This window comes from Peromyscus californicus, unplaced genomic scaffold (assembly GCF_007827085.1).
Source record: "Peromyscus californicus insignis strain IS unplaced genomic scaffold, ASM782708v3 Scaffold_6__1_contigs__length_162567912, whole genome shotgun sequence".
Classification (NCBI taxonomy): domain Eukaryota; kingdom Metazoa; phylum Chordata; class Mammalia; order Rodentia; family Cricetidae; genus Peromyscus; species Peromyscus californicus.
Genome location: NW_026294584.1, coordinates 61,027,278 through 61,040,547, shown reverse-complemented (window position 1 = coordinate 61,040,547; position 13,270 = coordinate 61,027,278). Strand labels below are relative to the sequence as shown.

The 13,270-nt window shown below is 54.2% G+C and overlaps 1 protein-coding gene across 4 annotated transcripts in view; it reads right to left on the bottom strand.

Moving 5' to 3' along the window:
• The window catches only part of Agap3 (ArfGAP with GTPase domain, ankyrin repeat and PH domain 3), a 53,955-nt gene that overhangs the window by 26,481 nt on the left and 14,204 nt on the right, over nucleotides 1-13,270 (bottom strand). For all 4 annotated transcript variants that reach the window (XM_052722301.1, XM_052722302.1, XM_052722304.1 and 1 more), the window contains exons 2-7: nucleotides 1,861-1,919; nucleotides 1,523-1,610; nucleotides 1,206-1,291; nucleotides 986-1,127; nucleotides 351-485; nucleotides 87-214 (exon numbers count right to left, since the gene is read on the bottom strand). In XM_052722301.1, coding sequence (XP_052578261.1) covers nucleotides 87-214; nucleotides 351-485; nucleotides 986-1,127; nucleotides 1,206-1,291; nucleotides 1,523-1,610; nucleotides 1,861-1,919 — 638 coding nt within the window. The remainder of the gene's footprint in view (nucleotides 1-86; nucleotides 215-350; nucleotides 486-985; nucleotides 1,128-1,205; nucleotides 1,292-1,522; nucleotides 1,611-1,860; nucleotides 1,920-13,270) is intronic.

The window sequence follows — 13,270 nt, the reverse complement described above, 5'->3', positions numbered from 1 at the left end:
AGAGAGATGAGCAAGGGTGATAAGCATGAGGCAGAGGTGCTGAGAAACAGACACACAAGGCCCGGGAGTACAGGAGGTGACCGCACCTGATTGATATGTACAGCCGGGATAGAGGCAGCAGACACGGCTGAGTGGCTGGGTGAGTTGGGCAGGGACTTGCAGGGCCCAATGGCCAGCTGCTGCTTCTTCCGCAAGGCTACCACTTTCTGGGCCACTGCAGGGAATAGCAAAGTCAATTCTACTTGCTGGAGAGAGGGGTAGAAAGCCCAGCTTGGCAGCTCCCCCAATACACGTGGTACTAATTCCTTGCCACAAAGCCACCCTACACCCAGCTCTGGGTCCTGAGTTACCGTCCTGGAAGACTCGCTCCACATTGAGCCCATAAGTTGCACATGTTTCGTAGTAGGTACAGCGCTTCAGGTCTGTGGACAGCTTTCGGGCCCTGCTGTCGTCAATGACCCGGGGATTGGCGGCACTGATGGCATCTGTCGGAAGATGGGGGAATCACTCAGCTGGCTGAGAAGCAATAGAGGGTTATGCACTGGTGGGCAGGCAGAGGCCCAAGTGGGGTGCACAGAGCAGGGAGAACTCAGGTGCTTGAACCTTGTTTCATTCTACAAATGCCTTTTTGAGGGAAAACAAACCAATGACTTAATTGCTCATTCAATGGAAACAAATGTGGGTAGAACCCAGTGTCATAGCACATGCCTATAATCTGAGATTTGGGGAGCTAATGCAAGAGAACCGCAATTTAAGGTCGGCCGGGGCTACAGAGTGAGACCTTGTTTCATAAATAAATAATAATAGTGAAAACTATGGACACAATAATTATAGATTTCCAGAGAAAACCAAATTAAAGACCTTGGGTTTCAGGCCCCATGGTGGTTAAGAGCCTGTCACAGGTCAGCTGGGGGTGTCAAGGCCTGTTTATGGAGACTTCAATGGTCCACCACCATACCCTGCCATACAGCATGCCCTGCCTCACCCTGTGTGCCCACCAGCACCATGGGCACCTCGCTGGCATTCCGGAAGCTGCAGAGGCGCAGGAAGTAGTTGTACACCGTCTGGAAGCTGATCTCATCCTCCAGGCTGAACACAAACACCACTGCGTCCACCCAGGCAGCAAACTGGGGAGATAAGCAGAGTGAGCACCCACTGCCCTGCTGAACTGGGGCACTAGGCAGGCATGTCAAAAGGAGCATCACCTGGAGCTCAGGGGGGCCTCCTTCATCTCGGATCAGCAGCAGGTAACTCTGGCCATCCACCACAATCTCCTTTTTAAATCGACCTCCTAGGACAGAACAGAGGTCAGGACCAAATGTGGAGGAGGGAACACGTGTGTGTGTGTGTGTGTGTGTGTGTGTGTGTGTGTGTGTGTGTGTGTGTGTGTGTGCATGTGTGCACATGCAGAAGCCCTGGGTTCCCGGGGAGAAGGGAAGAGATGGGCAGGAGTGAGCTCCACATGACACAAGAGTGGAGGAACAGGCAACCTATGGCCAGCCTCTAGGGCAGCCTAGCTCACCTTCAGGGGACTCTTCCTGGACGTAGGTCCCTGTCAGATATCGGTGCACCAAGGCTGATTTCCCACTAGACAGGTTCCCCACTATGCCCTGCAGAAGTGGAATGGGTAAATCGGTGGTCAGAAGGCACAAGGAAAAAGTAGGACTGGTGCTTAAGAGTAAGGAAAGCTCATGCAGGTTGGCGAGGTAGAAAGGGACCCAGGAAATGCGAGGGGAGGGAGGGAGGGAGGCAACAGAGGAAAGAATGGCAGTCCGGAGAACCAATGTCCAGACCCACAACCTAAATAAAGCCTGGCCCACCCAGCCACCGGGCCTCTGGGCCTCCCATGGGCCCACTCACCACTTTAAGCTCCGGCACAGAGCGGCTCAGGGTCCACTCCTGACTGTTCACAAATGAGTCTGCAAAGACAGACAGACAGAGCCGTTCCATCAGGGCCAGAGTGGTCCACACACCTGCCCTAACCTTCACCACTGCCACCTACAATACCCGTCTGTCAGTCAAGGCCAGAGGAGATTACTGTCCTCCATGGGACCTTGACCCTCACCCCTAACTTCCTAGGGAACAGGGCAGACAGTGTTCAGGACAGGGCTGGGAGTCCCTCCTTGTCTTCTGCATGCTCCATCAGGGGCATAGATTCCACATGAGCTCACCTGGCCTGGTGCCTGGATGCCTCTCACCCAGGTGAGAGGCTACTCTAGCAGGTCTCAGGCCAGACCCAAAATAGGCAGGGCCCTGGCAAGGGGGACCAGTCTCCTTCCTGCGAGTAGGAACAGCTCACCCTTGGCAGGGTGGGGCCACCTACCACATTCCTGAGCCAGGGTGAAGAGGGAGGAGTCTCACCTGGCCCAGTACTGTAAAGGCAGGTCCAATGAGGCACATCTACCAGGCCCTGCCAGGGCTTCTCCCCAGCACCTCTGCAGGAGACCAGCCCCCAGGCTCCCTCTCATTAGACCACACCCAGCACCACTGGCCCCCTAAGACTCACGAGGTCCTCGGGAAGGAAAGCCTCTTGCTACTCAGTGCCCCCCCGACCTGACAGCCAGGGCTCATTTATTCCCCAGCAAGTCTCGATGGCCTGGCCTGGGCTGGACTTTGGGCAGTGCTTGCTGACCGGCCCAGATCCCACTCACTGGCCCGGCCCACAGATGTTTCACAGCATTATCTCATTCAAGTCCACAATCAGTCCCTGACCTCAGCTGCAGAGGCAGCTAGAGCGAGAGGTCCCAGCTCCCAGTTAGGAAACTCTCCAGCCCAGCCTAGAGCTCCGTTCCTGAGCAGCCATACTGGACTCTATCCACTGTGTAGAAAGAGGGTGGCACCGTAACCCAGGTCCTTCAGGTCTCCTAGGACACCACGCCAAGATGCTATGAACAGTGCCATTGCCTGGAATTCTCTGCCACTGCTATCTCCTCTGGACACTTCCAACGACCCTACACATACCAACTAGGCGGCGAGGGGCACTTGGGTCAGACCCAGCTATTCCAGGCAATGTGTACCCACCGGTCTCTACCAGGTAGGTTCAGACCGTTTCTCACACAAACTGTTTTCGGCCAGACTCCAACCAAAGAGGCCACCACGGCGCACGGCGTTCCCCCTGGCGTTCCCCCTTACCGCTCGAAGCGCCCAGGAGTCCCGGGGCCGCGGCTGCCCGGCGGCTCCACAGCGGCGCCGCGGGTGCGGGCTCCCTCCTGCGGAAGCGGCTGGTGAGCAGCTTCCAGAGGCTGGCGGCGGCGCGGGGGCGGCCGGGCTCCGGCGGCGCGCACGGGGTGTCGGCGCCCAGCAGGTCTCGGCGGCTGGGGAAAGTACCCAGGGAGCTGGCGTCGCCGTCGCTGCGGGTGCGCGTGCGGGGCGGCCGGGCAAGCAGCCCCGACTCGGAGCGCCGTATCTCCTGGCCGCGGCGCAGACGGAAGCTGAAGCTCTTCCTGAGCGCAGACAGGCCGCGCCGGGGACTCTCCGCGCTGCGCCCGCCGCCGCCGCCGCCGCGGAACACCTGCCAGCGCTGGCTACTCCACAGCGACGCGCCCCGCAGGAAGCCCGAGCTCCCCGTGCGGCCAAGCCCTGCGCCCGGCGCCTCCGTCGCCGCCGCCAGCTCTAGACGGTTAACCTCCAGGAACGTCATGCTGGTGGGCCGTGGCCTGGACGCCCGCTCCCCGGCACCGCGGCTGCGCCGAGCGGGCACGGGGCTGGGCTCCGGGCTGGGCGCCGGCGAGACGGGCCGTTCCGAGGGCGCAGGGCCCCGACGGCCGTGGCGCGGGCGCAGGAGGCCGAGCAGCAGGCCGCGCGCGCCGGACGGCGCCGACCCCGGAGTCCCGGAGCACACGCTCCGCGGCCGCGCAGGCTGTTCGCGCGCGGCGCACAAGGCGGCCTGCAGGGCGGCGGCGGTCCGGTCGGTCGGGGCGCTGTGCAGGTCCAGCGAGTCGCAGACGCTGAGGGCGCGGCGGCAGACGGCGGGCCGCTCCCCGCTGCAGCTCTCCCCCGGCGGCCAGCCCCGCTCCATGCTCAGGGCCCACAGGCGAAGGCCAGGCCCATGGCGAGGGACGCGGGGCTGGGCCCGGGCCGGGGCCGCGGCCGGGGCGCACGGACCTCCGGCCTCTGGGCACCTGGTGCGGGCCAACCGAGTCCCTCAACTCCTCCACCTCGAGCCTGCAAGCCCAGACCTGGAAGGGCCTGGAGCCAGCCTAACCAGGAGAGGCGGCAAGTCTGGCCTGGAACACCCAGGAACGGCGGCGGCGCAGGGCAGCCGGCCTACTAGGGCAGCCCCTGGGAGCCCTCAGAAAACAGGAAATTCCAGCCAGGGCTCCTCCTAAGACTGGGCAGGTAGGTGAGGAGCTGTCATTAAGAGCAGGCCAAATAAATAACAGTCCCCAAGCACACCCCCCACAAAGCACCGTTTTGGAGAAAAGTTAGCCATTTTTTCATTCTCCGAAGAGAGAGGACCAAAACCAAGGACCCCAGGGCCAGCCAAATTCGTTAGCAGCTCAAATTCTGAGCCAGGAGACAGACAGGCAAATCTTGTGCCATCTCTGAGCTTCAGACGTCTGTCTATAAACTAGAGAACTTAGCAAAGTGACAGTATCTCCATTTTCGGCTCTGACGTTCTTAAGGCTAAGAGGTGCTTGATGCTACAGCAGCTGCTGCTGATGACTGAGGAAGTCTTTTTCTTTGGAGATTATAAAACGCAGAAGATACAGTTTTGTTTGGACTAGACCAAAGAGCAGCAGGAAAAACCAAAGGCAAAACCTCAGTGCCCGGGAGTAACTCCTGAGCCCCCTGCTGCTAGGTCCAAGTGACAGCAGTGACAATTTGTGGTCACTGCCTGAGCTGACACTGGAAACTAAAACACCCCTCATTTCAATGTCTTTTAAGCATTCGTAGGATGGGCTGCACACAATCTCCAGACAATTCAGGTTCACCCCAGCATGGGGCAGAAGCTCCATACTATGATGGACATGGCACTATCAGCACACTGAGTCCCCTGGCCCAGACAGCCAGCTTCCATCATCCAGAGGACAGCCACGGGCACCACGAACAGATCGGGAGAAACCAGTTTAGGTTAGTGCTTGATTGAGTGTCCCTGGAAACTGATCATCCTCCCGGTTGTCTCCACCCAGCCCAGCCCAACTCCACGTCCCATCCAGTTTCAGAATCCCATGGTCCCAGTGAGAAGGAGCAGATGAAAGAAAGCAGCACATTCCTGAGGGGGCTGGGTTAGGGGGAATGCCTGGGAAGGCTGGGCCTCTCCAATCTAGGTGCTCCCAGAAAGGAGAGCTGGAAACTTTCAAGTCCTGGGCTGGATCTCTGGGGCATTCTTCATTCTTGTTGGGGCATTCTGCGATCTCAAGGGACTAGTTATTAAGAGTGGAAGGGATGGTTGCTTCCCTGTTCCTCGCAATAGATGTAATAGGCGGTTCCACAGAGGAGCCTTTCCCAGGATCTCAGGCAGGCCCAGGAACACCGACACAACTCCAGCACTCTTGACTCACACCTTCCCGAGCTGCAGACTAGAGGGATGCAGTCTTTTTACTTAACTTCCTGTGCTGGTTGGCTTTGTCAACTTGACACAAACCTAGACACATCGGGAAGAGGAAATCTTTGTTTTGTTCTTTTGAAGTTTTTCCAGACAGAGTTTCTCTGTGTATAGCCCAGGCTGTCCTAGAACTCACACTGTAGACCAGGCTGGTCTCCAACTCATATCCTCCTGCCTCTGCCTCCCAACTGCTGGGATTAAAGGCGTGCACCATCACATCTGGTGGAAGAGGGAATCTAAATTGAGAAAATGCCTCCATAAGATTGCCAAGTGGGGGGGGGCATTTTCTTGATTAATGATTACTACGATGTGGAAGGGCTCCACCTGCTGTGGGTGGGGCCACCCCGGGCAGATGGCCTGGGCCTGTAAGAAAGTGGGCCGAGCGAGCCATGAGGAACAGGCCAATGAGCAGCACTCTTTGTGTGCTCTGCTTTAGTTCCTGCCCTAACTTCTCTCAATGATGGACTGTGATGTGGAAGCGTAGGCAAAGCAAGGCTTCTCCTTCCTAAGGTGCTATGGTCACGTTGTTTATCACAGCAACAGAAACCTAACTAAACAGTTCCCTGCCTCCATCTGTCTGTCCTATCTGTCCCATGCATAGGAACTATTCTTCCACAAAAGAACAGAACTGCCCAGTACAGCCCCTCCCCAAATGAAAATGCAAGCACAAGGCAGTAGCTGAGGAACCAGTGTTGAGGACTGAAGGGGATAGAGGACAAGGTGCCTAGCGGGTGGGCTGTTTAGCGGGGGGGGGGGGGGGGGGGGGGGGACGGACACGACACGGACGACGACGGACACAGCTGGGAGGGGCGCGTTCCAGCCATGTACACACATTCACACACCTGCTCCAAATGCACGTAATAATCACAACTCTGCTCCACACAGCCATTACCTACAAAGAGCAATAACGCTGCCCTTGAAAGCTCTGTGCTGGAACTGTCCAAACAGGACCCAAACCCCACAAACCCAGCCCTCCCTCAGGGCAGCTGTTTCTTACAGCTCTCTTAAGTGCCAGGCTGCATCTGTCCCACAGGGGCTGAGTGGCTCCTTTGGAAGTTTCTGAAGGATTAGTGATGCATCTCTCACAGACCCTGACTGCATTCTAGGTCAGGATGAACAATTTCTTCCTTGGCCAGAGTGTGCAGAAGGCAAGCACTGAGCAACCCTCTGGCCCTGTTCAGCCCGGGGCCTCAAGCCCACTGCACAGAGGTCTCTGGGCACAGAGAAGGCCTAGGCAGAAAGAGAAGGACCCCATGGGCAGGGATGAGATGTGAGCCACACCTGGGAAGAGAATACTGATTCCTCAGCCGAGGGGGAGGGCAGCTAAGCCTAACTCCCAGGGGCCTCCACCTAGTCTCCAGTCACCTAGTGCCTGCTACTGATGCACTGATGAGCACGTGACTGCCACAGCCTACACAGTCCACAAGAAACTGGTGGCTGTCATTCTATAAGACAGAGGAAGGAGAAGCTTCTGCTTGGAGACCACGGCTTGCACCTGGCTTCCCAAGGAATGGATTAGGTGTCTTCAGGTGTGGCCTGTGTGTGTCCACCGAGCCTCCAAGACCAGCCTGGCTCTTTCTGGCCACAAGGTGGCAGCAGAACACCTTCTTGCAGCAGGCATGCTAGCAGCAGGGCCCTTGGGCTAGCCACACTCAGCTCTAAGTTGCCTGAGGCATATAATGCACCTCCCTAGGATGAGGGCAACTGATGCGTCTGGCAGGCTCCTCCCACAACACAGGTATCCAGGTCAGGTGTCAGGGAATCAAGAGAAAAGGCCCTTGGGTTGGGGACACTGCAGCAACAACTCACCGCAAAGTTCCGCCTCCAAATTGCTTCTGCCCAGGCAAATGGCAGAGCATCTGCCCCTAGGTGCTCCAGCCAAAGAAGCAAGGGCACTCATGCCTATTCCCACCACCTCATACCGATCCTGGCCGTTCTATCAGCACTCTCTCCAAGAGGCTCCTTTGTCCAGTAGTCCACCTATGCCCCACATCAACTTCCTAACGGTCTCCTTACACCGTCTGCCACCACACTGACATATACATTCATGCCCACTTGGGGATATGACCTTTTAAAACCACGACCTTGTCACTGTGAGTGAAGCGCTGCAGTCCATACCACCCTGTACTCTGCCCATGTGTTTGCACCCTGACCCTGCCTGATCTCACTCTTATCTCAACTTCTCTGTACAGTCTCCACCCCTTCCTTGTCCTTTTGGTCATCAGGATCTCAGTGGAACTGTCCCTCCCCTGGAAGACTACAGGATCTCAGCGGTCCCTGTCAACATCATCTAACTCTCTCCACTCTGAGATTTCTTCCTCATGTGCTTTTTGTTTCCCAGCGGAACTCCACAGAGTTTCAGCAACACATGAATTATGTACCAGGCTTTCCTAAGGAGAAGGAGATGGGCCTCAGAGAGACAGTTCCTGGCGGGGACAGTCTGTTGAGACAGTAAGTCACAAGGAGCACAATCCACACAAGCCCAAAGAAGAAGAGCACAATCTGGGCTCAAACTCCCCCTCCAGCACCGTGATGGATTAATATTAATTATCAACTTGACAGAAACTAAAATCACCCAGGAGTCCAACTGCTGAGCAAGTCTGTAAGGAAGTCTCTAGGTTGGATTAGCTGAGGTGGAAAGGCACACGCCTGAATCTGGGTGCCACCATTCCGTAAGCTGAGTCCTGGACTGAAAAAGGACAGAGGGAGTGGACAGCAGCAGTTATCTCTCCTTGTTTCTTGACTTCAGAACGCGTGGCCAACTGCCCCACATTCCACTGCCATGCTTTTCCCTACTGCGATGGACGGTATACTCAAACTGCGAACCAAGATAAACCTTTCCTTTTGGCCAGGTATGGGGTAACAGCAACACAAAGAGCAGCTAATACAGGACCTGCTGGCTGTGTGACCACCTACCTTCATCAAAACCTTGCTGAACCTCAGATTTGGTGTATAAAACAGAAAACTCCCACCTTCCCAGCTCAAGCTGTACACAGAGCAACGGCAGGGTCTTGGGGCCTGGTGGGCAGCAGGGGCAGTAAAAGGTGCAGGTCCCTCTGGGTAGGAGAGGGTTGTGAGAGACGGGAGGCGGGTGGTTAAAACCAGTGCCAGAGGCCTACAGGCTAGGCAGGAACTCAGCCCAAGGCCTGCAGTTTCACATCTCGCAGGGCAGCCAGCCCAGGCTGGTCTCCTCTGCCTTTACTCTAGCATTCCAAGTTGGGGGACCCTGGAGATTTGAGGTCCTACCTCTAGATCTCAGACATAACCTGTGAAAATGGTTATTATACACGTGGTTACTTAAGATGAGGAGGTCAGACTGGAGTAGAGTGGGCACCTGACCCTGACCGCAGTGTCCTTGTAAAAAGGGGACATTTGGCCTAACCATGCAGGAGGATGCTAATATAAAGAGGCACAGTAGAGCTGGAGATGCAGCTCAGCTAGCAGAGTGTTTGTTTAGTATGCACAAAGCCCTAGTAATGATCCCCAGCATAACATAAGCCAGCCACTTAGAGCACCCTGTCATCCCAATCCTCAGAAGGCAGAAGGATCAGAGTTCAAGATCATTCTCAGCTCCAGTGAGTAGAGGCCAGCCGGAGCCACACGGAGACAGAAGGAGAAGGCAATGGCCATCTATAAGTCAAGGATGTGACAGATGTGCTCCTAGTACCTTCAGAAGCAGTGTGGCCCTCATGGCGTCTTGATTTCATCAGACTTTTGCATTACTGAAATAAGACAATGAATTGCTATCTGGCTCCTGGGTAATTTGTTATGATTCTTTGCCCAAGGACACTATAAAATAAGGACCTTATAGAAAAACCTCTATGCTGAGGTGGCTTTTAGGAGGTTCCCAGTCCCCTTCAGCCTGCCGGGATTCCAGGCCAGAATCCACAGCTTAGTTTTTTGGAGGCGGTAACTGTGATGCTCAGGGAAGGGAAGTGTGCTACCCAAGGTTGCACAGCCTATGGGTGGCAGAGCCCAGACCGGGCCCAGAACTCCAGATTCCGTGGTCAAAACCTCAGGCTTCTGAGATATATATCTCCTAGCACTGTTAGTGAGATTTCATGACTTCTTGCAGTCAGCTGTGGCAACTCCAGATAGAGAGGGCAGAGACTTCTGCCCGCACTTCTAAGGCCTTGGGAATGCTCCTAACGCTGGCCCTGCTCTGACCTGCACCAGCAGCTCTACACCTGTGCGTGGTGTGTGTATGTGCACACGTACGCGTGTGTGTGTACACTTGCTGGTTCCTCTTTAATCCAATTCAGACCCTCTGGGCCAGAAAGCAGTGATTGTGCGGCAGCACCCCTGACCTATTTCCTTCTTTCGTGTGATTTTTTGTTTTGTTTTGTTTTTTGAGATAGGGTTTCTCTGTGTAACAGCTCTGGCTGTCCTGGAACTCACTCTGTAGACCAGGCTGGTGGTGAACTCACAGAGATTCACCTGCCTCTGCCTCCCAAGTGCTGGGAATAAAGGTGTGCGCCATCACTGCCTGACCTTTCATCTGTTTTTAAAAATGGTCTCTTCCTTCAAAACTGAACACACACAGCCAGATGTGGGGCCTCATGCCTATAATCCTAGCACTGAGGATGCCAGGCTGAGGCAGGATCGCCATGAATCTGGAGCCAGGCTCCTAGAGTAAGACTGTCTTTTTAAAAAGGCAACCAAGCAAACAAACAAACAAAAAATAGCTGAAGTTCTATGAACTAAAATTCTGCTTCACAGCCAGGCAGTGGTGGGACTCACCTTTAATCTTAGCACTTGGAGGCAGAGGCAGGTGGATCTCTGAGTCTGAGGCCAGCCTGGTCTACAGAGCGAGTTTCAGTACAGTCAGAGCTGTTACACAGAGAAATCCAGTCTCAAAAAACCAAAATAAATACATAAATAAAATTCTGCTTCACTCAGCTGAATGGGTTTCTGTTTCTCTTTTTTCCCCTCCAGCAGTGGGGATTGAACCTAGAGCAGTGGTTCTCGGCCTTTCACACCAGCCCCCTAATACCATCAGAACACAAATATTTACATTAAGATTCATAACAGTAGCAAAATTATAGTTATGAAGTAGCAACGAAAATAATTTTATGGTTGGAGGTCACCACAACATGAGGAGCTGTGTTAAAGGGTCACGACGTTAGGAAGCTTGAGAACCACTGACCTAGAGCCTCGTGCATTCTGGGTAAGGGCTCTACCACCGAACTACCCTCAGTCTTAAACAGGTTTCAAAGTTCCAGGCCAGCCAGGGTTGCATAATAGAGACCCTGTCTCAAAAAGTGGAGGGGCTGCAAGTGAAGCTGGAGCTTGGTAGAACGTTTGTCTAGATGCACAAAGACCTGAGTTCAACCCCTCGCACTCCATAAACCTACCATGATGGCATTTATTTAAAATCATAACATTTGGGAGATGTGAGGCTGGAGAATCAGTTCAAGCTACATATATTATGGGGCTCACTCAGCATCATACTCATCCATCAGAAGCATGGCATGCACCCCCCCACACACACACACATACACACACACATACACACACACATACACACACACATACACACACACACACACACACACACACACACACACACACACACACACACACACACCCCAGCAGAACTTTCAGGTTTTGCTCTGCATTTAGGGTTTCTCTGACTGCTAGGAGAGCATCTTTCCATGGTGACTGACCACATGAGTTTCTTTTTCTTGTCTCTCTCGCCCTATTTTTTGCCTGCTTTTCTCTTGGGTTTTGCAAACCTATTTCTTAACAACTTGCAGGAGCTCTCTGCAGAAGGGTGCATGTTAGCTGCTTATCCAGTACATGCACACTGTGTGATGGGAGATGTAATTATACTGATAAGCTTGTAACGGATTAGAACATGTGAACACTACCGCCAGTCATCTGCCAGACAAGAGCGGAATTTGTCGGGGGAAGGGAGAGGCATTCTCTCCACTAACACCCAGCACAACCACAGACACAGGCAAGGGCCATCAAGGCACACTAATGCCACGGGGGAAGGACTGTATACAGTTTGTTCCCAGGGTGTGGATGTATCTCCCTACAACCTAGCTTACTAACATAGGACAGGAGATATGCTCTTGGCATGGAAATCTGGTTGCTACTGCTCTACTGCCTCAAATGTTCTACCATGATGATCAAGTAGCCTAAGCCATTTTTTAAAACTTTTCCATACCTCAGTTTCCCCACCTGAAAAGTGGAATCAATAATACCTTGTAAGCATGGTCCAAAACTTACACTGTTAGGAGAAGAACAGGTGTGTGAGGCAGAGAAGTGCCGGACCGAAGTCCCTCTCTCCCTGCGTTTCTACCTGAGATGGAAGAGCTGGTCCTGCAGCCCCAGCTCAGAATGCTGCAGCTCCTCATCACCCACAGCAAGAGCTGTCAATCTTGTGACATTTGCAGCACAAACACAGGAAGAGCTGGAGTGAGGGGTGGCACGTTTGCGTGGTTTAAAAACACACTACGGCAGCAATTTTCATAATAAAACCACTACTCCAGTGAAACTGCGTCTGGCAGTGCTTGTCAGGGCGGCAGGCTAGTGCTGCACCCACCAGCACCTGCTCAGCCACCCTTGCCCCAGGCCACTAGGCAGCACCCATTTCCAGCCAGAATCTTGTGCACTCAGGATTCTGCTAAAACAAGAGGCTTTGCTTTCTGAAAGCACAGCTCTTCTTTGATGCTAGCTTACACACACACACACACACACACACACACACACACACACACACACACACGCCCGTCTCCCACTTAGAGCGATGGGAGAGTTCTCATATACTCACACCCCAGCCTGGGTACCTGGCCCAGCACTTGCATTCTAGCTTGTCACAGAAGCAGACTGTTTTGTTGATCAAGTTTGGGGCACCTTGAAAGAAAAGGCTGTGGCACTGTTGTCCCCAGGTTCAGATCGCACCTCTGCCAGTCCTCAGTTTCCCCCTCCCCATGGTACCCTCCTCCTGGACTGTACCAGTCCACCCTGGCTTCCCAGGCAGAAAGAGATGGGGCAGTCAGGGCATCCAGGAAGTGATCCTCTGCCAAGCTTCCTGCGATGCTGTCCCTACCCTCCTGAACTTGGCCTATCTAGGCCCTCCTCTGAGGAACAGTCCAGTCTTTCTCCTTACCCTACTCCAAGCACCATAAAGGTCTATTGCTCAAAGTCCATGGAATGTATCCCTGTCAGCAGGCCTAGGTCACTGAGAAGGAGGTCCCACAGCTCAGAGAAAGGAAGACACATACTTGAGATGGCCCCATGCTGTCCTCAGAGGCATCTGGTCCTGCCTAAGATGGACCACAGCTCCTGGGCTAGTAAAAACCTCATGAATGGACAGGCACAGTGGCGCACACCTTTAATCCCTGAACTCAGGAGGCAGAGGCAGGTAGAGCTCTGTGAGTTCGAGGCCAGCCTGGTCTACAGAGTGAGTTCCAGGTCAGCCAGGGCTACACGGAGAAACCTTGTCTCGAAGGAAAAAAAAAAAAAAAAAAAAAAAAAACTACAACCAATCAACCAAATAAACAAAAAACCCAACCTTATGACTGGCTGCTCTGGCACTCTTACCACAGAGAGGGCATGAGTCAGAAGACCCACTGCCTCAGCAGAGTACATACGCCACCATAAATGGCCTCTCTTGACACCAGCTCCTAGAGAACAACCTGGTAGCATAGACACTGAATGCTCTGGCTGCAGCTGGTCCTGGAGAGGTCCACGGGCAGCCTGCTCCACGACTCC